Source organism: Sciurus vulgaris, assembly GCF_902686455.1.
Source record: "Sciurus vulgaris genome assembly, chromosome: 11".
In the NCBI taxonomy this organism is placed as follows: Eukaryota; Metazoa; Chordata; class Mammalia; order Rodentia; family Sciuridae; genus Sciurus; species Sciurus vulgaris.
The window spans coordinates 11,360,311-11,383,218 of NC_136472.1; the positions used below are offsets into that span (position 1 = coordinate 11,360,311).

Sequence of the window (22,908 nt, forward strand, 5' to 3'; positions counted from 1 at the left end):
CTAAAAGTATAAAAGTATATTTGGAACTGAGTTACAGGTAGGGATTGAGAAAGGTTGGAGGAAAGGGCTGGAAAAGGTCTAGAATGCTATCAGTGGAGCATTATGGGCAATTCTAGGGAAGGTTCCGAAGATAAGACTAGGGACCTAATCTCAGATGTAAATGAGGATTCCACTAGAATCAAGATATTCTGGCTATGCCATGGCAAAGAATTTGGATACCCTGTGCCCATGCCCCAAGACCTCATGGAAGGCTGAAATTAATAGGAATTGACTCTATTTTAGCAGAAATTCCAAAACAACAAAGCTTTCTGGCTATAGCCTGGGTATCACTGGCTGCTTTAGTTAGATTTACAGTAAGATGAAAAGGAGAGTAAAAAGATTTTGAAAATTCACAGGTTAGCCAAGAAGAGAGCAAAACACTGTTTAAGATGGAAATGGAAAGATGCAGCCAGGGTACAGAGCAGCGCAGATAAGAGGGAGTCTGTGCTAATTGGGAAAAGGCCTCGAGGGCATCTCAGAAATCTTCCAGGATGCCCCTCCTTTCACAGGCTCAGAGGCCTAGAAGTGCACTTTTGTTTTAAGGACTACACCCCAGGCTTGCTGTCCAGGGCTCCCTGGGGATTCCTGCTTTCCAGCAAAGTGCTCCATAATCATAATTCAAATAGATTCAGGTACGTCTTGTGCAGGCAGCAGACTTCGATATCCACATGGCACTATTTTTCAGGCGTACAGAAAATAAGAGCCGCGGGGTCATGGCGGCTTCCATCAAGATTTCACAGGAAAGCCTGGGAGGCCAAGCAGAGGTTTGTCACGGAGTTGCTGCAAAGAATGCCCAGCGGGTTGGTGCCTAGTGGAGCTGTAGGGATGGAGCCACAGTGGGCGCCCAGGAAGGTAAAGCTTCCAGGAATGCCACGCCCACCAGGAAAGCTGGGGGCATCTGCATGCAATTCCAGATAGCATTTGGGGAACAACCAGCAAAGCCAGAGAAGTAGGCCCCCAAGGGTCCCTTACACCAGTGGGCACAAGACGCTGGAAGGGAGCTTAAGGATTTAATGTCTGCCCTGCTGGATTTCAACCTTGCTCCAGGATGAGTGCTCCTTGGCACTTGCCTATTCCTTCCTTTTGAACTGGTAATGTACAGTTCGTGCCTTTCCTACCATTGGATGTTAGAAGTTCCTAACTTGCTTTGATTTTATAGGCTCACAGCTAGAAGTCTGTGAGTTTCAGATATGATCTTGAACTTTGGACTCTTTAATTGTTGTTGGAACAAGTTAAGACTCTGGGACTATGTGGATGGAATGATTGCATTGGTATGTGAGAAGCCTAGGAGCTTTGGGAGACCAGGGGCAAAATTTGCTAGGGTTTAAACACGGTACATCTTCTCCGAAACTCATGTCGAAGTTTGATCCTCATCGTGAGGTAATCACAGGGTCAAGCAAGATGGTGAAGGGAGTACCATCCTTTGGAAAGTGTCCTAATAAGACACACACAGTGCCACCGCTGTGGCCCTTCAAGAAGTAACCTGTGACAATTGTGACTACCCTGCCAAGCCCAAGAGAAAGTATAATTGCAGTGCCAAGGCTGAAAGACCACCAGAACTGAGTCACCTAAAACTTGTACGTGGAAGATTCAAGATGAGGAGCGAGACTTAAACCTAAGAGGGCAGTTGTAGCAGCACCCAGTTCATCCTGGAAATGTCAATTATTAGTCACCCAGTAATTGTTCTGGTTTTTAAAACATGGAAAAGAAAAAGAAGGGAGACCAAAAGACACACACATGCACACGGACTCTGCCTCTTGCCGTGTGAAGCCCTGCACTGCCTCAGGAGTCTGCCAGCAGGAAGGCCATCTCCAGATGTGGCCCTCCGCCTTGGACCTTCAGAACTGTGAGCCAGAATAAACCTCTTTTCTTTACAATTCACGCACCGTATGGTATTATGTTATTAGCAACAGAAAATGGACTAACATGCCCCCAACCCCCACTTCCCAACATTTAGCGCACTAGAATGTTCCTGTTTATATCTGTACTGTGCCTCCAAGGAGCTTCCTTACCTTGAACCAGGCTGGGCTTTGGGGCAGTCTCACTATAAAAACTTGTCCTCATCTCCTGGGGTTCACCCTTCATCCTGCCAGTATGCTCAATTGCTCTCCTCTGGCCCAGGCCCCTGGCTCAGGCCCAAAAACCAAGTAGGTTACAGCTGCAGCCAGGGAGAGGAAAGGGGCTGCCTATTAACCCTCAAGAACCCAGAATCTCAGAAATCATTTTGAGAGGGAGGTTGGAAGCCATGGTTGGGAAGTTGGATGAGGACTTGGGGCTATAGATTAAGGTATTGGATCAGAGCTGGGAACCAGGAGACTCTCATGTAGGAGGCTGGTGACAGGACTGGGGCTAGGGGCTTCAGACTGAGTATGGGAAAGTCAGGGCTAGGCCTGGGACTTGGAACCAGGGCTGCAGGTGGATACCACATTGACCCCTTGTCAGGAGAACCCAGAGAGTGCCCTTCAGGTTCTCTGAGAACCAAAAAGGTCCAGGGAAAAGGCAGTGGAATTGAGGTTTAAGTCCTTTAGGACCAGGGAGGCCACAGGAAAGGCACTCTCAGGAAAGAACAGTAAGGGAGCCAGAGTGGGCAGTGTACAGGATAGGTTGAGGCCAGGAAAAGGAGCCCTTAAAGAGGTCAAGAATTCAGATTTGCTGGATATGGTGGTACACGCCTATAATCTCAGTGGCTCAGGAGGCTGAGGCATGAGGATAATGAGTTCAAAGCCAGCCTTGGCAACTTAAAAAGGCTCTAAGCAATTCAGCGAGACCCTGTCCCTAAACTTAAAAATTATAAAAGGGCTGGGGATGTGGCTCAGTGGTTAAGCACCCCTGGGTTTAATCCCCTGTACCAAAAAAAAAAAAAAAAGAGAATTGTTTTTTGACCTGACAGGTGGAAGGACATGCCTCAATCACATGTCAGAGCTGGAAGATTTCTCAATAAGCTAGTCCAGAGTGGCCCAAGCATGCAAGCATGTCTCTCAGCTCCAGTTCCATGAGATGCTCCAAGTGAAAGTAATGTTGAGGTGAAATGAGTCTGGGAAGCCCTATGTGTTCTCTCTGCCTCTCGGGACTCTCGATATACATTCACCATTGAAAAGGCTCTGGTCAGTTAATGCAGTAAAGAAAAGCCTGCCTACTTTTCTACTTTATCACAGAAGCTTTTCTTCCTGTAAGTAACACCTACCAACATCCATGAAACAGACTTTGAGGAGCACTGAGCCAGCCTGACCTCCCATCCTATTTCCCGGGAAACCAAAGCTCCAAGAAAAGGAAGGCTCTGCTGGGAGAAGCAGAACTGAGTGAAATTTCAAGTGTCCCATCTTAAACGTGTCCCATCTTAAATGTGTCCCATCTTAAAAGAACCAGCGCTGCAAGAGTGCCTTGGAGCCATTGGGTCCATCTTTACGCTACCCCCACCCCATTTGCAGATAGGTCGACAGAGGCTAGGAGAGAGGCATGGACTCCTTTTCTTCCACACAGTTCTAGATAGGGTTTGAATAGTTCGATTCAGTCTGATTTCCGATATGCTACACGAACTCTGGAACCAGACTGTCTTCCTCCCAGGTCTCCACCCTCCCCACTGGGGACAGCTTCTACTGGCCACCTAGCTCTCTAACTTTCTTCACCTTTTTCCCCCCCAGGAAATTCTGTGGGTTCTGTTTTGCCTGATCCCTTTTCCAAGATCATCTTCTCTACCCATCTAGCTCAAAAGTTCCCCTGGTTTCTCCTCTTCCTGTCCCAGTGTGGAACACAGAGCTGGACATAGACTCCAGAATGTTCTCTTAGTATGGGGCTTCATTACAAATCTGGAGGAGTTAAGATATGTATAGGCTGCCCTGTGTGGTTTTTAAATGAGTCAAACTCTATAGACCCATCTCCTGAATGCAGGGCAAAGGAAAAAATGGTCCCCACCAGGAAGGCTGGAGCTGCGGCTGGGTTTTTATCCAAGTGGTTTACAGAATCAACCCACTAACCGTTGAGGCAAAAAAGCTACCCAGGCTGGGAATGTGCTAAAGAGAGACGTTGTTCACAGACCAGTGGGGAACTGCAGACGCGCAAACTCGCCCCAGAAGTGAGAACACTTGGGGCCCATGCAGGAGGGCTGTCTTCCACAGTCGAAAACACAACCTGGTCCCTAACTGTCTCCCTGCCTTGCCGCCTTTTCCTGTTGGGAGGTAACCCTCAGGGAGGGGCTTCCTTCCCTTCTTGGGCAAGACTTCGGGCTCAGACATACCCAGCCCCTGACCTCTGTGGAAAGGGGATGGGGACAAGAAGGACAGAGAAGTTTGGTTCCCCCACCCCCAAGATTCACATGCTCCTTGTCTCTTCAGGTTAAGCACAGCCCCTTCTCGGTCTCCTCTGGGGGCTCCAGCCTCTTGCAAACCCCTTCAATACCAGGAAGCAGTAGCTGTAGCCACCAGGCCCTCCCCCACCCCCTGCAACCCAGAAGCTGGAGCCCTAACTTGATTGCTTGGTTAATCACAGCAAGAGCAGGCGACTGAACAAGCAGGCAGCCTCTGTGGTCCTCTCGTCATCAATCCCTGCCCTGGTCAAGCCTCCATCAGTGCTGAGGCTGACAGGAGGCGCCAAGGGGGCTGGGAAGGAGGGCCCTGGGGCCAGGGTCTGGTTAGGCCTTAGCAAAAAGGCTGACTGCCCCCCAAGGGGTGGGGAGAGGGAAAAGAGAGGGGCAAGTGATGAGGACACAATGGCAATGATATTTGGGGGATCTTTAGGACAAGACAGAAGCAATCATTGGCTCTACACCTACTACCTGTGTGATCCTGGACAGGTTACTGAACATCTCAATGCCTCTGTTTCCTCATGTATAAAATAAGGTTAATAATTCTACCTACTTCATAGGGTTATTACAAAAATTAAGTGAGCTAAAACATGTAAAACGCTGAGAACCAGTACTATGCAAGCGTTTGTTAAATAATGAGACTGCAGAAAGAAAGACCAAGGAAACTGGCTTAGTGACCAGAATACCCCTTCCTCCCATGTGGAGGAACGGGTTCTAAGTCAGGTACCAAGTTAGGGGCAAAACCCACAAACTGTGGAGGGGTCAAGAGGACCCACTGAGTTAACCTGCCCTTTCTGGACCACAGTTTTCTCTCTGTGAAATGGGGGCCATAATTGCCCCTACAGCATGGGACTGTTGTGGAGATTGAATGACAATGTACACAGGTAAAGAGCTAATGAATGTGGGAGTTAGGAAGAAGGGCTAACCAGCCAGCTCCTATTGTCTTCTGAGCTTTAGTCGTGTGCCATCCCTCACCCACCTCCTCCAATGAAAGGCCTACCCAGTAAGGGCATGATCGAGGTATATGTTATTTCTCCCCTGTGAAGGAAAATGCACAACTCCACACCAGGCACACCCCGGCCCCAGGCACCCTGCCTCCAGCCCAGCCCCTCCTGGGCCTGAAGCTGGAGAGGTCAGCAGGCGAGTGCTGCTAAGAGCACACGGTCATGGGTGCCACCACGGCGGCTGCTGCAGGCAGTGAACTCTGAAGTCAGAAAACACTGGAAGCCAGTGGTCCTAGGCTGGCAAGGCCTAGGCAGGGAGGTAAGAGGCAACACCTGCCCACCCAGTATTTGCTGCACCTGAGCCAGAGGGAGGGTCTCCGGAGAGATGAGTAGAGAAGGCGGCTGAGGGCCCCTCACCTGGCTCCCTCCCATCCCTCACCATCTTAGACTTTGCAGACTTCGCGCTTCTAGGTTTAGGTGGGGACTGAGAACAGGGCGCCTGTGGGATTGTGTAAGGGGTGCCAGGGAAGGAAGCAAACTTGACAGGGCCAAGGGCGGGGACCTAGAAATCAGCCCTGGCATACCTGCATCATGCCCCTGGACCCCAGGACTCCTCGGCAGACAGGGAGAAACTTTAAGGTCCCGACTGAGACCTTAAAGAAATTCGCACCCCAAGTCCGGCGGGACTCCAGCAATTTCACGTGAGACCTAGACCTGCGCCGGGAAGAGACTACCCTGTGGTGGTTGGGGTCGTGGCCAACGGAACTGTCATTGACCAATCGAAACAGTCGACGCCATTCATTGATTTTTCGAGCTACTTTGGCAAGGTTAGAGCGGAGGCACCACCTCCATGGCTCGGGGAAAGCGCCTTCTTCCTCCATCTGGGCTGCACAACAGTGTTTCCAATTCCAGGCGTGGGCAAGTGACCTAGACTCCGAGGTCCTTTCCTCGTAATAGGTGATAGAGAACGTTCAGGGATGCCCCCATTGGGACGCAGTTCTTTGCCAAGGCCCAGTCTGACATTATCCCGGTTCCCACCCCGGCCGGATCCTGAGTGTCATGTCAACTCAACGGCGTCGCCAGTCGTTCCGATCGGACAGACCAGGGAGCGCTCTGCCCAGATCCCAGGCTGCTCCGGAAAACACCAGGCGCGCGCTCCCGGCTGCCCCAAACCCAGCCTTTTTTCGGAAGCTGACCTCGAGGCTTCCAGGTGGAGATCGGGGCTGCTTCCAAGTCAATCCCCTGTGCGGCGGTGCCCTGCACCGAGCTGGGCCGGGGAGGCGACGCTTCCGGCAGTGGTGGGGAATTGTGTCTGCTACGGCTCAGCTTTGGAGCAGGCTCGGAAAACCTCAATTTCCTGTCCCAAGAGTATTACTTTGTTGTGGCTGTGTCTGCCCTGGCCCTGGGCAGCGGGGCTCCGGACCCCCTTGCTGGGCCACCTGTATCCGCAGCCCCGCCCGGGATTTTAGTTTCTCCTTTTAAGAATTAGTCTCTTGGGGAAGGCGGGGAGGACAGCCATGGAGGGGTTTCGAAGAGGTGCGCCCTGGAAACGTCTCTCTGTTTTCCCGCTTGTCTCCAAATGGAGGTTGCTTCTCAGGACAGGTGAGACCACATACTGGTCAGTTTCCTGAGGACCCTGAGGACCAACCAGCTGGGCTGCACAGGCCTGATGGGGAGAAAAGAACCGGATCTCCCATTCTAGTCTCCATCTCCTAGGACAGTAGAATCAGTACCGTGAAGTGTCCAGTTTAGGTAGGTTTGAGTTTCTGACCTGATTCAGGCCGTGTAAGGGTTTAATCTTAAGCGGGTTGCCAATTGGGGGGTGTGCTCCCTGAACTGGCTCACTTCCTCTCCACCCAAAGGAGGCCTTCAGACTAGATGGATTTTTTTTTTTTTTTTTTTTTTTTTTTTTTTTTTTTTGAGACAGGTCTCCATAAGTTGCTGAGGCTGGTTTTGAACTTGGCCTGCCTCAGCCTCCCGCACCGCTGAGAGTACAGGCATGCTCCGCCTGTAAATTTAAAACTACTGTCCCACAGGACCCTGGAACTGTAGCCTGTATGATTCCACTTCATGCCCAACCCCAGGATGGCTCAGTCGCACAGAGTGCACCCTCCATGCAGTCCCTTGGGATGCACAGCTGGTAAATCTACTCATCCATAAAATGGCAACAATAATAAAGCTTCCCTCATGAAGTTGTTAGCAGCCAATGGTTAACGAATATAGAGCGCTTACCAGGGCCTGGCGCGTAGTAAGTGTACAATACATTTAAATAACACTAATGGTTTTCACGGGCTGTTTGTAGCCTCAGTAGAAGGTTTCCCTAGCATGCTCAGACACCCTGGGTTCAATCTGGGCACCACAAATTAATGATAATAATAAGAATACCTTTCATTTTTAGCAGAGGTACATGCCACATTTAACTTCTCAAGCCCAACTAGTCAGTGGTCAGACAAACCCATCAAAGAAGGTATTTCTATCCACCAGCCAACACCAGTGACTTAGAGAGGAGCACTAACTTGCCCACGCAGGTTCGAGTGGGCAAAGGTGGGATGGATTCGTACCCAGGGAAGCCTCTCTCCTCCAACACGGGAAGACTAAGATTGGGACCGAACCACCGAAAGGGCGACCCCGCGTTTCCTTGGTGGCTTGGAGGAGTGAATCCTCCCTTGGAGAAATGAATCCTACTAAAAATATTAACTAGCAGGAGCTGAGACCCAGAATCCTGCCCTGCACAGCCTGGACAAAAGAAAGCTGGAGAGGGGTCAAGGCGGCTGGGGAGTCACGCGGGGGCGGGTCTGGACCCCCATGAGCGCTGCCTGCAGCCGCTTTGCAAAGCCCTTTGTCGCGAGCAGCCGCGTTCGTGCCGCACTCGGCGGCTTAAAATAAAGACAATGTTCCCAGCCTCCCTGCGGCTAAATCGGGCGCGGGTGCGGGGGTGGTGAGCGAGCCGGGCGGGAGCGCTTCTCCCCGCCCTACCTCCCTTCTCGCCTCCTGCCTCAGTTTCCCCATTAGTAAGGGGACCTAGCCCAGTCTAGGCGGGAGGCAAGAAGAGTTCTACAGGAACAGGGATTGTAGGGGGGCGTTATCCCCCTGCCTCCGCTGCTGCTCAGACTTAAAGAAGCCTCGTGGGACAGAGCGGGGCAGTCAGGAGGAGGCAGGGGAAAGCTGGACACCCTCCCCTCCCGCCCACCAAATAAGTGTTTTTATTTCTAAAGGGACGTGTGCAGAGGCGGTGGGAGAAGAGAAAAGGGAGACCAAAGAGATTGGGGGGAGGGGTAAGGAGAGTCTGATTCAGACTCGGAAATGGATGTTGAGCGTGGAGGCCTAACACCCCCACACTCAGCCACGTGTACGCGCACAAGTACACGCAGCCCCACCGCGCGCAAGGCGCATCCGCAAACCCAGGACAGCCCAGCAGGGGGCAGCCCACTGGCGGGGACCAGCTGAGTTATGAGTCAACACTGACCGGCTGTGATCCTGGGGTCGGGGGCGGGGGCGACTCAGATTCCTCTCCGAGCTGCAGTGTCTACCCAACTTCAGAAATGAGGCATATGGGTGCTTGCTGGAGCCCCAGCTTCTTAAAAGTATAGATGCCCCACATGTACCTGCCACGTGTATCCACTACTGGCACCGGGTGGCTGCTGATCAAGCCCCAGGGACTCCAGTTTACGTTCTACCTGGCTCCCTAGGCAACTGGGCTCCTGGGTGAGAAAGCCCCAAATTACCCTCCGACGTGAGCAAGGAAAAGGGGTGTTTGGTGGGAAGATGGGCAGAGGAAAGAAAGGAGTGGGGCAAACCCCAGCCCAACCCGGTGTCCCAGGCACAGAGCTCCTGGACCTGAGTCCTAACCAGTGCCCATTGCGTTAATCACCTCTTCAACTTTCTCAGTTCTCACCTCCATAATGGGGATAATGATTTCAATGCTTCCCACCTCCACCCCAGGGCTTTGGCACAGCCCATGGGGCAAAGAACACAGCAGCCCCAGCAGGCAGTCCCTGTAGCCTCCCTAACTCTCCTGTGGTCAGCTCCCCAGGAGGTCTCTAGGGCCAGACAGGGCAGTGCAGGACCAGGTCTCTATGGCAAAGGGCCCCCCAGGGGTTCTATCTCTGAGGAAACGCAACACAGAAATCCAAACGGACCTGGCGGGGAGGGGTGCTGGCCAAGCAGCAGGGCTGAGGGAGGTGAGAAGGAGCAACTCTGCACTTCCCAGGACACACCTGTGAGCCCTAAGTGGGAGTCAGGGGAGACAGAGTTTGACAAGCTGGGAGGAGAGCTGTCTGTCTGCCTGTCTGTCTGTCTTCCAAGGGGAAGCTGGGGGTGGAGCAGGAAAGGAGGGAAGAAACTGCCTGGCTTGTCAGAATTAGCAAGTTCCATAGTTGGGCAACACTCAGACATACTCCCGATACAGACAGACGCACATGCATCCTTCCTCCACACCAACAGGGTCACACCTGCATTTCCACAGGCTGCATGGTGACATGAGTACTAGGGACACACACATGCCGGGCATTCCGCAGCACCTGGAGCAAGCACACAGCCCCCCACTGATCCCCACAGAAAAGACACCCCTGGAGCCTCACACCCGGGCTGTGCCAGCATGGTCAGACGCTCCAGCACAAGCCCAGCACACGGGCACGTCCGCTCAGCCCTGGGGCGGGTGCGCCAGCCCTCTGGGTTTGTTCCAACTTGGAGCCTCTCACGTGAGGCCCAATGTGTCATTTCCAAACAGAAGGAATCTAGCTCCCTCACAGCAGGGAGGAAGAGCAGGGTGTGTGGCTGGGTGGGTGGGTGGGCGCGTGGGCATGTGCAGGGGGGCATGTGTGCGAGGGAAGCAGGCATGTGAATACCAGGGCATGTGTGTTGGGGCATGGCGCACCGGCTTGGGGGCTCTAAGGTGGGTGGGGGAAGGAGCCTAGGGAAACAGAGTGTGCCTTTGTGAGGGTGTGTGTGTGCCGCGGAGTCTGTGTGCAGTGGGTGTGGGTGTTTGTCTCCCTGTATCCGCCTTCTCTCCCGTCCTGGACTTTTAGCCTTGCTGGGCTTGCCTTCCTCATGTCCTGCCTCCCCCCTCTCGGGGCCCAAAGTGGGTGCCCTGGTGGAGGAGGGGGCCATGCTCCAGGACCTAGTCCAACCCCAGATGCTGCCTGAGGCTTCCCTCCAGCTCCCCCTCCCTTCCTTTCCTCCCTTTCCTCCCTCCCTGTCTTTCCCTTCCTCCCTCCCCCCCCAGGCTGGCGTGCCAGGGGGTGGGACATGCCAATCACTGGCTGTGCCTCTCCCGCTGCCAGCACAGGGCGCAGCTCCCCCCCGGGAGCCAGGTGTTTGGGTCCCAGGAGACGCTGCCGGCCCCGGAAAAGCAGTGGGGCTGAGGACCCTACAGACCCCTCTCCGGCCCCATGGTGAGTGCATTTGGGAGGGGCTCTGCTGAGGTGGGGGCAGGAGAAGCAGGTCCTTGGTGGTAGGGCAGGGCTGACTGGGATGAGACAGAAATGGGGGTGGATCCTGGAGAGAGAGGTATCCAAGGAGGGGTCTAGAGGCCAAGGGAGCTGTGTAGCATTGGACATTGGCTGCTCCAAACACCCTGTCTCCTGGCTTTGAGTGGATGCATCTGATGTTTTTCCTGGGCTTCAGCCAGCAGAGGAGATGGAGACCCCTTGGGAAACTAACTACCTGGAGCCCAGAAAGGCTGCCAAGTAGCAAGCAGAGCCCCCAGAACCCTAAGGTCAGAGTGGGAAGGGCAGGGGGCCAGGAGGCAACCCCTGTCACCAGTATCCTGTGGAAGGTTGCCACCCCTTAACTGGGGCTCCAGTCCCAGAACCTCCTTCTCTCCTCCCTCAGGGCACCCTGAATCCAGCCGCTGCCGTCCACCTTCAGCCCCCCGGGGATGTATTGAACCAGGCTGCTGGCCAGATGGACAAACTGGATGTTAAGGTGGGTGTTGGGCCAGAAGCCAAACAGGAGACCAGGTGGAGAGCCCCAGGGCTCTTCTGGGACAAATGGGCACAGGGACAGCCACTCCAGCCAGTGAACGTGGCCCTGACATGTGCAGGGGCTCAGAGGGCCCTCCCTATATTTTCAGTATTTGGGGCTCCCCTGAGGGAGAGCTCAGCCCTGTGTCCAGGCAGTACATAGATCCTGATGGGCACCTGCGCCAGGTGCTTCCAGATTCCACAATGTGGGGAGGGACCAGGACCAGGAGCTCTGATTCTTACAGAGTTGCCAGTTTCTAGGCGGGCAGCTGGGGAGGTGGTGGTCAGTTCCCATTAGGTCATTCAAACATGTTGCAGCTTAGGGGTTTTCAGTGCCAACAACAAGGGGATCACCTCGTTCCCACAGAACGCACCTGCAACTCCACCCAGACTGAGCCAGGGCCCCCAGTTCAACTGGCCGGAAGGAGCCAGGCAGTCTCCGGTCCCTGGGTGATCAGCTGCTCACTGAGCTGTCAGATGAGAGTTCTCTGCCCCCTGACCTCAGCCACTAGGCAGGCAGTGATGGGTGATCGCTGCTGAGATATGGAAGAGGAGGAGATGGAGCAATGGGCTGCAGATGTGACTCGGCTCCCCTGCTGGGCTGGTGGCTGGAGATTTGAGAACAGGATCCTAACATGCACAGGGAAGTCCAAATTGTCAAGGAGGGGTTAGGCGGAAGTCACTTTGGGTCCAGAAAGGAACCTTCCCATTGTACCGACGGAGAGACTGAGGCTGAGAAAGGGGGATGGACAGGTTCATGGCCACAGAAGGGAGACTTATGGGTCCGGTTGCACTTAGAACCCCATTCTCCTTAACCCTCAGCACAACACTGCCCTGCCACCTCGGTGAGCAAGATGATGGGATGGCGAAGCAGGGGGCGCAGCAAGCTTCGTGAGGCAAGAGCTTGGGCTCCAGGCAGGCAGGCGGGAGAGGTGGGTGAATCTCGCTGGGTTTCTGCTCTGCGGTGGTGCCATGGTGATGCCTGGGAGGATGGGGGAGGGAGGGAAAAAAGAACGGGAAAAGGGAGGGGAGTGCAAGGAGCGAGGAGCTGGGGGCACGGGGAGGAGGGCGAGGGACCAGCACCTCTGGCGCTACACCCACCTGCAGAGCAAGGCTAGGCTCTGGCATGGTCTTGCTAAAGAGAGGCGACCGGTTAAGGGCCCTCATGGGTGAGCAAATCTGGCAGTGGCTCTAGACTCTCCTCTTCCCGCTCAGTAGTGTATTTAACTCGTGGCCGCTGCCCTCCCCAGGACTAGCTGTCACTCCCAGCGGTGACTTTAGCCTGAAAATACAATGAATTATTTGTGTTCACTCCCTCATTCCCAAGGCCAGTTTTCGGGGTGAAAGTCTTGTGCCTCTTTAATGGGTCAAGAGCCACCTTCAGAGAGAGAAGTCAACCCAGTGGAAGAGAGCCACCTGGGAAGGGGCTAGCTGCTGCATTAGGGCCAGCAGAGGGGACCAAAAGGAGCATCTCCCTCACTGCATACATGAGCCAGATCCCAGGCCTCGCAGACTCCCTGCTCTCAATATTGTCCCTTTGCCCCGGCCAGGGTCTTCTGCTGGCTTCCAGGCCCAGAACGACAAGATGGCTTCGGACTCCTCCCTCCTATGTCTTTTCCATATGCCCTTTGTCCGGTCTCCTCTTCATACTCCTTGACCAGTGGTAAGGCTGAGGAAAGCCTAGTGTTCAGGAATCTCTCTCCCCATCTCTTCTCCTGCCTCCCTCAGTGACTCTCCCCTCCTGCTTCCTCTCTCCAGCCAGATCCCCAGCCCCTAGGGATTGGTCCAGGGCACTGGCAGTCAACAGTCTGGCCTGCCTGTGCTAGAGGCTCTGACCTCATCCCTTAACTCTTTGAGACCAGGCTGACTTACACACTGACACACACCCATGACTTACACACTGTCTCTCTCACTCACACACACACACTGATAGGCACCAGGCCAATCTACACCTGTCCTGTTACCTCACTTAGCTTCCCTGCAGCCAGGTAAGGAGAGTTTTCTTGGTCCATTTTAATGATAAGGATGCTCTTGGCTATTTTTCTTCTGAGCTCTCAAGTCAGGAAGGGCCTTGCCCGAGGGAGAAGAGGCTGACCAGATGAGGGCATGGGAGCCGAGCCAGTCCTGACCCCAATAGGCTCATTTTCTGCTCCAGGGCCTACTGCCAATAAGGAGGAGGACCCCAAGAGCACATTTGTATATTTAGCCCACAGATATTTATTGAGCAACTACTATGTGCCAAGCCCTGAGATACAGTAGTGAAGGAAGCAGTCAGAGGCCCCAATCTTGCCTCTCACTCAGAGAGCTCTGATTAGACCGCCCCCTCTGCCCAGCACTGTCATCGTCACATCACACAGATAAACAGTAGACGGTCACATACAGGCCATGTTCTAAAGGGAAGACCCACTCCTCACTGTTGACTGATTCAAACTAGGGTTTGGCCCAGCTGGTTGAGATGGGCAGGGAGGCTAATAAACAACCCCATCCCCTCAACAACAGTTTCCAGCAGGGGTCTAGGAGGTTGGACTCAGAGGCAGATTGCCTATGTCCAAATCTTGGTCACACTGCTGATGAGCTGTAAGTTCCATAAGGTCTTAAAGTCTCAGTGGCTCTTTTTGCAAAATGGAGATAATAGAACCTATTTCACAAGGAGTCATAACAAGTAAATTAAATCATGCATGTAATGCATAGAGTCATGTCTGGTATATTCGAGCAGTCAGTAAATATGAGTTGCTATGATGATATTAGTAATCTCATTAAAGGCTCCCAACATCCTTCATCAGGAGGCCACAGTACTGGCAGAAATTCACCCCTGCTTCCTTGCCACCTTCCTGTATCCCCAAGATGACATCCTCCACAAATGAGTCCCAGCCCAGCCCCACAAAGCTGTGGTCTCACCCCACCCTCCCCTCGTCTCAGCAACGCCCACACCCTCACACACCGATGCTGGGGTTAACCCAACCCACAGAAGGGTGCCCAGGTCAGGAGGGTGACTTGCCCAAGGTCATATAGCAAGACAAGAGCTTAAAGTCAGGCAGAGGCTGTGTCAGGGACTGCCCCTCGCCCACTGCATTCCTGGTCCACCAGCTCCCCTGACACACCCCAGGCATGTTTTCAGAGATCATGCTCTGCCATCCCCCTTCCAACCAGATAGCTGACCCTAAACCCCTCTTCTGTAGAAATTCTGGGGGCAGCAGAACCCCAGCACCCTGTCAGCCCAGGACTGATCTTTCCAGGACAATCAGTCACAATCATAGGAAACCTGGTTCATTCACAACCACCATCATGCTGATCCCCAGTAGCATTGAACAGATAGGGGATTATTCCCAATTGAGACTTAAGAGGGCTGGGGAGATAGCTCAGTTGGTAGAGTGCTTGCCTCACAAGCACAAGGCCCTGAGTTCAATCCCCAGCACCACAAAAAAAAAAAAAAAAAAAAAAAAAAGAATTAAAGAGCTGGGTGTGTGGCACACATCTTAACCAGTCTCAGCAGATTAGTGAGGCGCTTAGCCACTCATTGAGACCTTGATTCTAAATAAAATATTTTTTTAAAGGACTGGGGATGTGACTCAGTGGTTAAGCAGCCCTGGGTTCAACCCCCAATACCAAAAAAAGAAAAAAGTTAAAAATATCAAAAGACTAGAAATGGAACCACCATATAACCCAGCTATACCTACTCTTCAGTATTATCCCAAAGAAGTACTTACCTTAAAGATACGTGCATGCTCGCATTTATAGCAGCATAACTCATGGGAGCCAAGTTATGGAACCAACCCAGGTGTCCATCAACACATGAATGGATAAAGAAAATGCGGCATATATACACAGCAGAGTTTTATTCAGCCATAAGGAAGACCGAAATTATTTCATTTGCTGGAAAATGGATGGAACTGGGGAACATCATGTTAAACAAAATAAGCCAGACTCAGAAGTCAAGGGTCATATTTTTCTCTCATACATGGAAAGTAGAGAGAAGAAAAGAAAAAATGTGATTTTGTGAATATAGAAAGAAAACCAGTAGGATAGAGGAAGGGGGTGGGGATGGGAGGGGAGCGCAAGGGAAGGGACTGGAAAATGAAATTGATCAAATTATGTTATGTGCATGTACGAATATGTCACAATAAACCCCACTATTAAACGTAATTATTATGCACCAATAAAACTTATTTTTAAAACCTGGAAAATTTCAGGTGGCAGTAAACAAGATTCTCTCTTAGTGGTCAAAAAAAAAAAAAAAAAAAAATAGAGTAAAGGAGAGCCAAGAATGCCAGCATGTACTGTAGCCCCGACACTTGGAGGTTAAGGCAAGAGGACTGAAAGCTTGAGGCAAATCTGGGCAACTTGGTGGGACCTTGTCTCAAAATAAAAATGAAAGGGATTATGATATAGCTCAGTATCAGAGCACTTGCCCCAAATGCACAAGGCCCTGCATTCAGTCCCCAAGGCTGCAAAGAAAAAAAGAATTAAAGTGACTTGCCCAAAGTCACACGGGAGGAACCAGAGTATGCCCACCAGGAACCTTCTCCTGAGCTCTCACTATCCAAGAGAGTGTGGGAGGAGCGAGGACCCCTGCTCAGATTGTGGAGGAAAGGCTGAGTCACCGAAGGTCTGTTCTTGGGCTGCATTACAGAGGAAGGTCCACAGGGTGGTAAGAATCCAGCAGCAACCGCTGCCCCCTTTTTTTTCCCCCACCAGCTGTCCCCAGTGGGAGGCTTTAGCCCCCCAAGTTCATAGAGTAGTTGGTCACCAGCCCTGGAGGCCACGATTCAAGGTCAGAATCCCACTGCCACCATTTCCTGTGGGACAATCAGAAAGCCACTTAGACCTCTTAGCCCCCATTGGGATGCCATGAGTACAGTTGCAGGAGGTATTGGTCATGGTGCTTATCAACATGGGAGCGTTGGAAGGCCTTTCCAGACATCGAGTGAGGGACTGCCAGGCTCTTCACCTCCAAGGACCACTCAGGTTACTTCTTCTCACAGGTCCCCTGTTCAGAGTCATAGCTAGCCTCCAGCAAGAGCTTGTGATGGGCAGAGGTCACTGGGCTCCCACCCCAAGGTGCTCTCACTCCAGCCCCAAGGGAGGCAACCTAGGTGAGCCTTGAGCCTCACCTCGGAGACATGGGTCCTTTCTGTGCAGCATCTAAAGATGTTGGTTTCAGCACCCCAAAGAATTTCCCCAGAAGCCAGGCTGGTCCATCTCCTCCACTGAACAATGAGCAAATGGGGAACCAGAGAGGAGCTGGGGCTGGGGTCTGAAGAGAAGGGGCACAAGGAGAGGGAGTCAGGGAAAACAGCAGAGGCTTTTAAGTGAGTGTCATCTTCAGGACACAGGCTCATGAGCTGGGGGTGACGGGCAGCAGGAGAACAAAAGGTCAAGTGATTGCTGATCGTCACAGCTGGGAAGGAACAAAACTAAGCTTCAATCCCAGGGCTTGGGCCACAGTGCCAAAACTAGAGTGAGCCAGTTGGCTCACCTAGGAGAAAAATTTAAGAGGCGGTCACAGAGTCAGGGGTGCAGCTCAGCAGGTACACCTGCTTAGCATGAGTGAGGCCCAGCTTCCACCCCAGCACCACCAAAATAATAAAAATAAAATTTAAAAAGAGGGTGCAACCAAAAAGAACCCTCACTAGCCCAGAGAAATAATATAGTAATGTAACTTCTTTTTAAATCAAATGACAAGCCGACAGCCTCAGCAACTTAGCAAGGCCCTAAGCAACTAATGAGACTCTGTCTCAAAAAAAAAAAGAAAAAAAAAAAAAATAGGGCTGGGATATGGCTCAGTGGTTATGCACCCCTGGGTTCAATCCCCAGACCAAAAACAAATAATAAGCCAAGCACAGTTTCACACACCTGTTAATCCCAGGGACTGCAGAGGCTGGAACAGAAGGATTACAAATTTGAGGCCAGCCTTAGCAATTTAGTAAGACCCTCAGCAAATTAGGGAGACTGTATCCCAAAATAAAAACTAAAACAGGACTGGGAAATGTAGCTCAGTGATAAAGTGTCCCTGGGTTCAGTCCTCAATACCAAAAAAAGAAAAATCAAATAACAAACTACAGCCCACGGACTGGTCGTCTGTTTTTGTAAATAAAGTTCCACCAGACACAGGACCAGGGTTAGGGTGAGATGAGTGAGACAGTGTGGACTGGATCCCATCTTTGATCAACTTTTGTTCATCATGGATTCTTGGCCTTGATTTCTTTCTTTTTTTTTTTTCCCTTGGTACTGGGAACTGAACTCAAGGGCACTTTACCACTGAAGTACCTCCCTAGTCCTTTCTATTTTTCATTTTGAAACAGTTCTTGTGAAGTTGCTGAGGGTCTTACTAACATGCTGAACCTGACCTTGAACTTGCAATCCTCTAACCTCAGCCTCCAAAGCCACTAGGATTACAGGCATGTGCCACTGCACCCAGCAAAGCAAATATTTTTAAAATTCGGATGGCAAACCAGCCTCTCTTGTCAAACGAAGTTTCGCTGGAACAAACTGCTTGAGTTCAAATCCTAGTTCCTACCTTATTGGGATGATCATGTGAAAATTCTCTCACTTTTTTCAGCCTCAACTTGCTCATCTGTAAAGTGGGAGATGAGAGTAATACCTAGGCCACAGGTTTCTGTGAAGATTTAGATAATATATATATATATAAGATCTAAGAGACTAGCTCTCAGGGAGTACTACACAACAGCAATGAGCACTATTACTATTAATTATTATGATTTTTATTGGTATTGGCTTCTGCTGTAGTATCAGAGGTTTTTTGTTTGTTTGTTTGTTTGCATGTTTATTGTGTGTGCTGGCAAGCAAACCCAGGACCTCAGGCATGCCAGGCAAGTGCTCTACCACTGAGCTACTTCCCTAGCCTTTTTATTTTTATTTTATTTTGAGACAGCATTACTCTAATTTGCCTAGGCTGCCCTCAAACTTGTGATCTTCCTGCCTTAGCCTCCCAAGGGGCTGGGTTTAAAGATGTGTGCCACCATTCCAGAATAGACTCAAGAGACTTTTAACTGCAGAAATGGACACTACTAGGCAGGAGGAAACTCTCATTGCTCCTCAGAGAGCTCATGGGGACCTCATGCTTAGCATGTGCCAGGGACTCTTCTAAGCACTTCACATGTACTGACCCAATTAATCCAACGATCCCTTTAGTTGTTAGCTAACGGTATTAACCTGTTATCCCAATTTTTAGTTGAGGAAACTAAGGCATATAGAAGTTACATCGCTAGCAATAATCTCATACTGAATATATGGCAAAGCCTAGATTCAAATCCAAACAGTCAGGCTTTTACCTGATGGGTAATTTTACCATCAGGTAAAATTCTTTTACCGTGATGCTTCATGCAAATGATCCCATACACACAAGAGCATCCCAATGGCCACAGTCCTTCATGTTCACACTGTCACGAGTGTGTCTCCCCACACTGCCAGCTCCTCTCACATGCTAACAGATCACCACAAGCCACGGAGATGACCACACACAGTCCGGGTCACACACAATGAGCCACTTTCCACCAAGGCCCTCTCTCACAGGCACAACACTTTAGTCAATCTCTCACATGGTGGGTGCCCAAGGAACACCAGGGCTTGGTGGACCCTGGCCCAACATCTCTCCCTTGAAACTTTCTCAACAATACAACTCCTGAAGGCCACAGCTGTGGACTAGGGAGACCCCAATCTCTTCAATGAATGCATGGGTGCTGAGGCCCAGGACAGGAGGGAACTGACCAAATCACATAGCAGCAAGGCCATGTCTGAGCTGTGCCCTCTTCAATCTGGCTTTGCCTTGACTGTGGGTCTCCTGCCTGCTCCGGAGGTTGCTATCCCAGCCTTCTTTGCTACCCAGCCTCAGTGCCTGGGCCAGACTCCAGATCCCAGAAAAGTTTGGGGGGATCTTCCCGTTCCCCTTGCTGCCCCCAAATCAGCTGGGACCCAGGAACAGAGCCGGGAGCAGGAGGGAGGCCTCCCACGTCCCATCTGGGGCCAGACCCCCACTTAGCTGGTAACTGAGGCCCTTGTCTCTGTTGCTGCTCCAGACCTTCATACCACAAGGCACAAGTCCCTTGCTCATCCAGGGTCCTGTCCAGCCCCAAACACTCCTTGTTCTTACACAAACACAGAAAAATGTAAGACATACGTGTGTGTATACTACATGTGTGCATACACACACACACACACACATGCATGTCCTTTCCTCTCCTCATCTCCCCTCTCTTCCCATCTCTCCGTATTTGATGACTTCACATACTCGGTGAGAGTGAGAACCGGGTTCTAATCCTATTCACCATCTTGTCGCCAAGGTGAGGACTTGCAGTCGCCCAGGGCCACCATTGCCCAGCAGGGAGATGGGGATAATGAGGACCTTCCTCCTAGAGATGCACAACGGCTAAAGCAGATAATTCGATTAAGCGCTTAGCGCTGTGTCTGGCATGTAGCGACTGCTCAGTAAATGAAGGCTTTAATAAGGTTGACTGAAATGCTTTGAAAATTTGGCAGGACTGTATACAAAGTGAGTCTCCCGACTCCTGCCACATGAGTTAAGCAAGACAGGAATTAGTAGCAATTTCCCAATGAGAAAATTGAAGCTCTAAGTCTGAACAGTGTAGCTGGGGTGAGGACTCACATTCTCTGGATTTCAAAGCCACCCTGGACTGCTGGTAAATCTCCTTGTGGCAGGAAAAGTGCGCTGCAAATGACCGTGTGTGGGTGCCAGGGAGGGAGGGCGATGCTGCCTGGCCCAGGGTTCTGGGAGGGCATCGACTGCGTCCTTTAACCCTTCTGCTCTGGGCTACCAGAGAAGTGCAGGGGCCCAACCAAAGCGCATGTCCTCTATTTTCAGGTGATGACCCTCCTCTGAGGAAGCCCTTGGTGTGACTGGAGGAAGGGACGGGCCCCTCATCCTACCTGGCCACCATGAACACCTCAGCCCCACCCGCCGTCAGCCCCAACATCACTGTTCTGGCCCCTGGGAAGGGTCCCTGGCAGTTGGCCTTCATCGGGATCACCACGGGCCTCCTGTCACTGGCCACAGTGACAGGCAACTTGCTGGTACTCATCTCCTTCAAGGTCAACACAGAGCTCAAGACAGTCAATAACTACTTCCTGCTGAGCCTCGCCTGTGCCGACCTCATCATCGGCACCTTCTCCATGAACCTCTACACCACGTACCTGCTCATGGGCCACTGGGCTCTGGGCACGCTGGCCTGCGACCTCTGGCTAGCCCTGGACTACGTGGCCAGCAATGCCTCTGTTATGAATCTGCTCCTCATCAGCTTTGACCGCTACTTCTCTGTGACCCGGCCCCTGAGCTACCGTGCCAAGCGCACACCCCGCCGGGCAGCTCTGATGATCGGCCTGGCCTGGCTGGTTTCTTTCGTCCTCTGGGCCCCAGCCATCCTCTTCTGGCAGTACCTGGTAGGGGAGCGGACCGTGCTGGCCGGCCAGTGTTACATCCAGTTCCTCTCCCAACCCATCATCACCTTCGGCACAGCCATGGCCGCCTTCTACCTCCCCGTCACAGTCATGTGCACGCTGTACTGGCGCATCTACCGCGAGACGGAGAACCGGGCCCGGGAGCTGGCGGCCCTTCAGGGCTCCGAAACACCAGGCAAAGGAGGGGGCAGCAGCAGCAGCTCAGAGAGGTCCCAGCCAGGTGCCGAGGGCTCACCAGAGACTCCTCCAGGCCGCTGCTGCCGCTGCTGCCGGACCCCCCGGCTGCTGCAGGCCTACAGCTGGAAGGAGGAAGAGGAGGAGGACGAAGGCTCCATGGAGTCCCTCACGTCTTCTGAGGGTGAGGAACCAGGCTCTGAAGTGGTGATCAAGATGCCCATGGTGGACCCTGAGGCACAGGCCCCCCCCAAGCAGCCCCCAAAGAGTTCCCCGAACACAGTCAAGAGGCCCACCCGGAAGGGGCGAGATCGCGCTGGCAAGGGCCAGAAGCCCCGCGGGAAGGAGCAGCTGGCCAAGAGGAAGACCTTCTCACTGGTCAAGGAGAAGAAGGCGGCTCGGACCCTGAGTGCCATCCTGCTGGCCTTCATCCTCACCTGGACACCGTACAACATCATGGTACTGGTGTCCACCTTCTGCAAGGACTGTGTTCCCGAGACCCTGTGGGAGCTGGGCTACTGGCTGTGCTATGTCAACAGCACCATCAACCCCATGTGCTACGCACTCTGCAACAAAGCTTTCCGGGACACCTTCCGCCTGCTGCTGCTCTGCCGCTGGGACAAGCGACGCTGGCGCAAGATCCCCAAGCGCCCCGGCTCTGTGCACCGCACCCCCTCTCGCCAATGCTGATGGCCCCCTCTCCTGCATCCTTCCACCCCAGTCCCAAGGAGAAGCCGGTACAAAGCAGGCAAGGGCTGTGTCCTCAGCCCCAGGGCTCTGCTCAGGCCTCACCGGGTGTCCCAGGCCCCGGGGTCACCTTCCTGGACAGCCCAGAGAGACCCTGCCAGCTTTCCAAGCTTGGCTGTTCCCAGGCAGGGAGTGAAACCCGGGGAACTGGTTTTTCTGTTCCCTGCTGGGTGGGAATGGGCTCTTCACCAGGAAGAAGGCCTGGGAGGAGGATCCGGGCTTTGGACTCCTTGTTTGCCTTTAGACAGGAAGTCAGGAGCCAGCAGGGCGAGCCAGTAATTTAACATCACAGTCTTCCTTGGCCCTGCTGTGGCCCAGGTTGCAATAGAGATGGCGCCCCCTGGGGACCACAGCTGGGAACTGACACCAACCATTGAGAGAAAAGCTTGGCTAGGAGGAAGCTGGGACTTCCTGGCTGGAGGGCTCCTCCCTCTCCAGACAAAGCCTGCCCAGTTGGGCCTGGGCGCACTCTCCAGGATTGTCCAGCCTCCCGAAACATGTCCGCAGAACATCCCTATGTGGGTTACCTTCGAGGCAAATGTCCAAGCATCAGCCAGTCAATAACACCAGAGGGGATCAACTTGCTTAATCACACATCGAGTCCCAAGGCATCAGCAGGACCAGGGACCACATGTCCTAAGCGTCCCACTATGTCATTTTCCTGGGGTGGGGGTAGGGACAGGGGTGCCTTCTATCCAGTGCCACACCCATTCTTCCCTCCCCCTGCCCCAGAGCAACCTCAGTCCCTCCCTCCTGGCTCACAGCCACCACCTGGATGGATCTGCTCTGTTCGGATCTAGCCAGGCCTCCTGCATGCTGCCTGCCTCCAGCCCTGCCCCACACAGGCCTGGCCCAGCCAGCAGGTTCTCTCCTGTGAGCTCCCCAAACTGATTCATGCATGGCCTCCTTATCTCCAGGCTCAGCCTGGCCCCAAATGTTCTTTCCTTCCATCCTCAGCAAGTGCTGAGTCTGTGAATAAAGCCACATAACCAGCGGGCACTAAGGGGCCTTCCTCCCTGCGTTGGCTCAAGGCCCTGGTCTCAGGCCAGGACAGGATGGGGCAGGGAGGGCCCAGAACTGTGGAATGTGGGCCAATTCCCTGAAGTGGTTCCAGGAGGGGCAGCCTGTGGGCCCCAGCACCCCGGGGACGCTGGCTCAGGTAAGTGGGGCTGAATTAGGCAGACCTGGTCTCTGAAAGTGGGACAGCTGGGTAAAATAAACTGCCCCTGTGCAGATCCCTGTGTGTTCTCTGCCATATGTGGCTGCTCTGGGGTCTTGTCACACCAAAGGACAATAAAACTCCTTCAAA

General features: G+C 52.8%; 1 protein-coding gene across 7 annotated transcripts; it reads left to right on the top strand.

Moving 5' to 3' along the window:
- Positions 1 to 9,997: 9,997 nt before the first annotated feature.
- CHRM1 (cholinergic receptor muscarinic 1) lies at positions 9,998 to 22,596 on the top strand. Of its 7 annotated transcripts, none has more exons than XM_079105456.1 (5): positions 9,998 to 10,051; positions 10,566 to 10,676; positions 11,116 to 11,208; positions 12,069 to 12,178; positions 20,086 to 22,596. In XM_079105456.1, exon 5 carries the CDS (start codon positions 20,160 to 20,162, stop codon positions 21,540 to 21,542), a length of 1,383 nt encoding a protein of 460 aa, XP_078961582.1. In that variant the 5' UTR covers positions 9,998 to 10,051; positions 10,566 to 10,676; positions 11,116 to 11,208; positions 12,069 to 12,178; positions 20,086 to 20,159; the 3' UTR covers positions 21,543 to 22,596. The 7 variants fall into 7 exon arrangements, with proteins under 7 accessions (XP_078961582.1, XP_078961584.1, XP_078961583.1 ...); XM_079105458.1 differs by having other exon boundaries at positions 10,018 to 10,051; positions 10,571 to 10,676; XM_079105457.1 differs by lacking the exon at positions 9,998 to 10,051 and adding an exon at positions 10,113 to 10,177.
- The last annotated feature ends 312 nt before the right edge of the window (positions 22,597 to 22,908 follow it).

What these genes read in the sequence shown, in the direction of transcription:
- CHRM1 (XM_079105456.1), top strand. Translation starts at nt 20,160, where the DNA reads ATGAACACCTCAGCCCCACCCGCCGTCAGCCCCAACATCACTGTTCTG.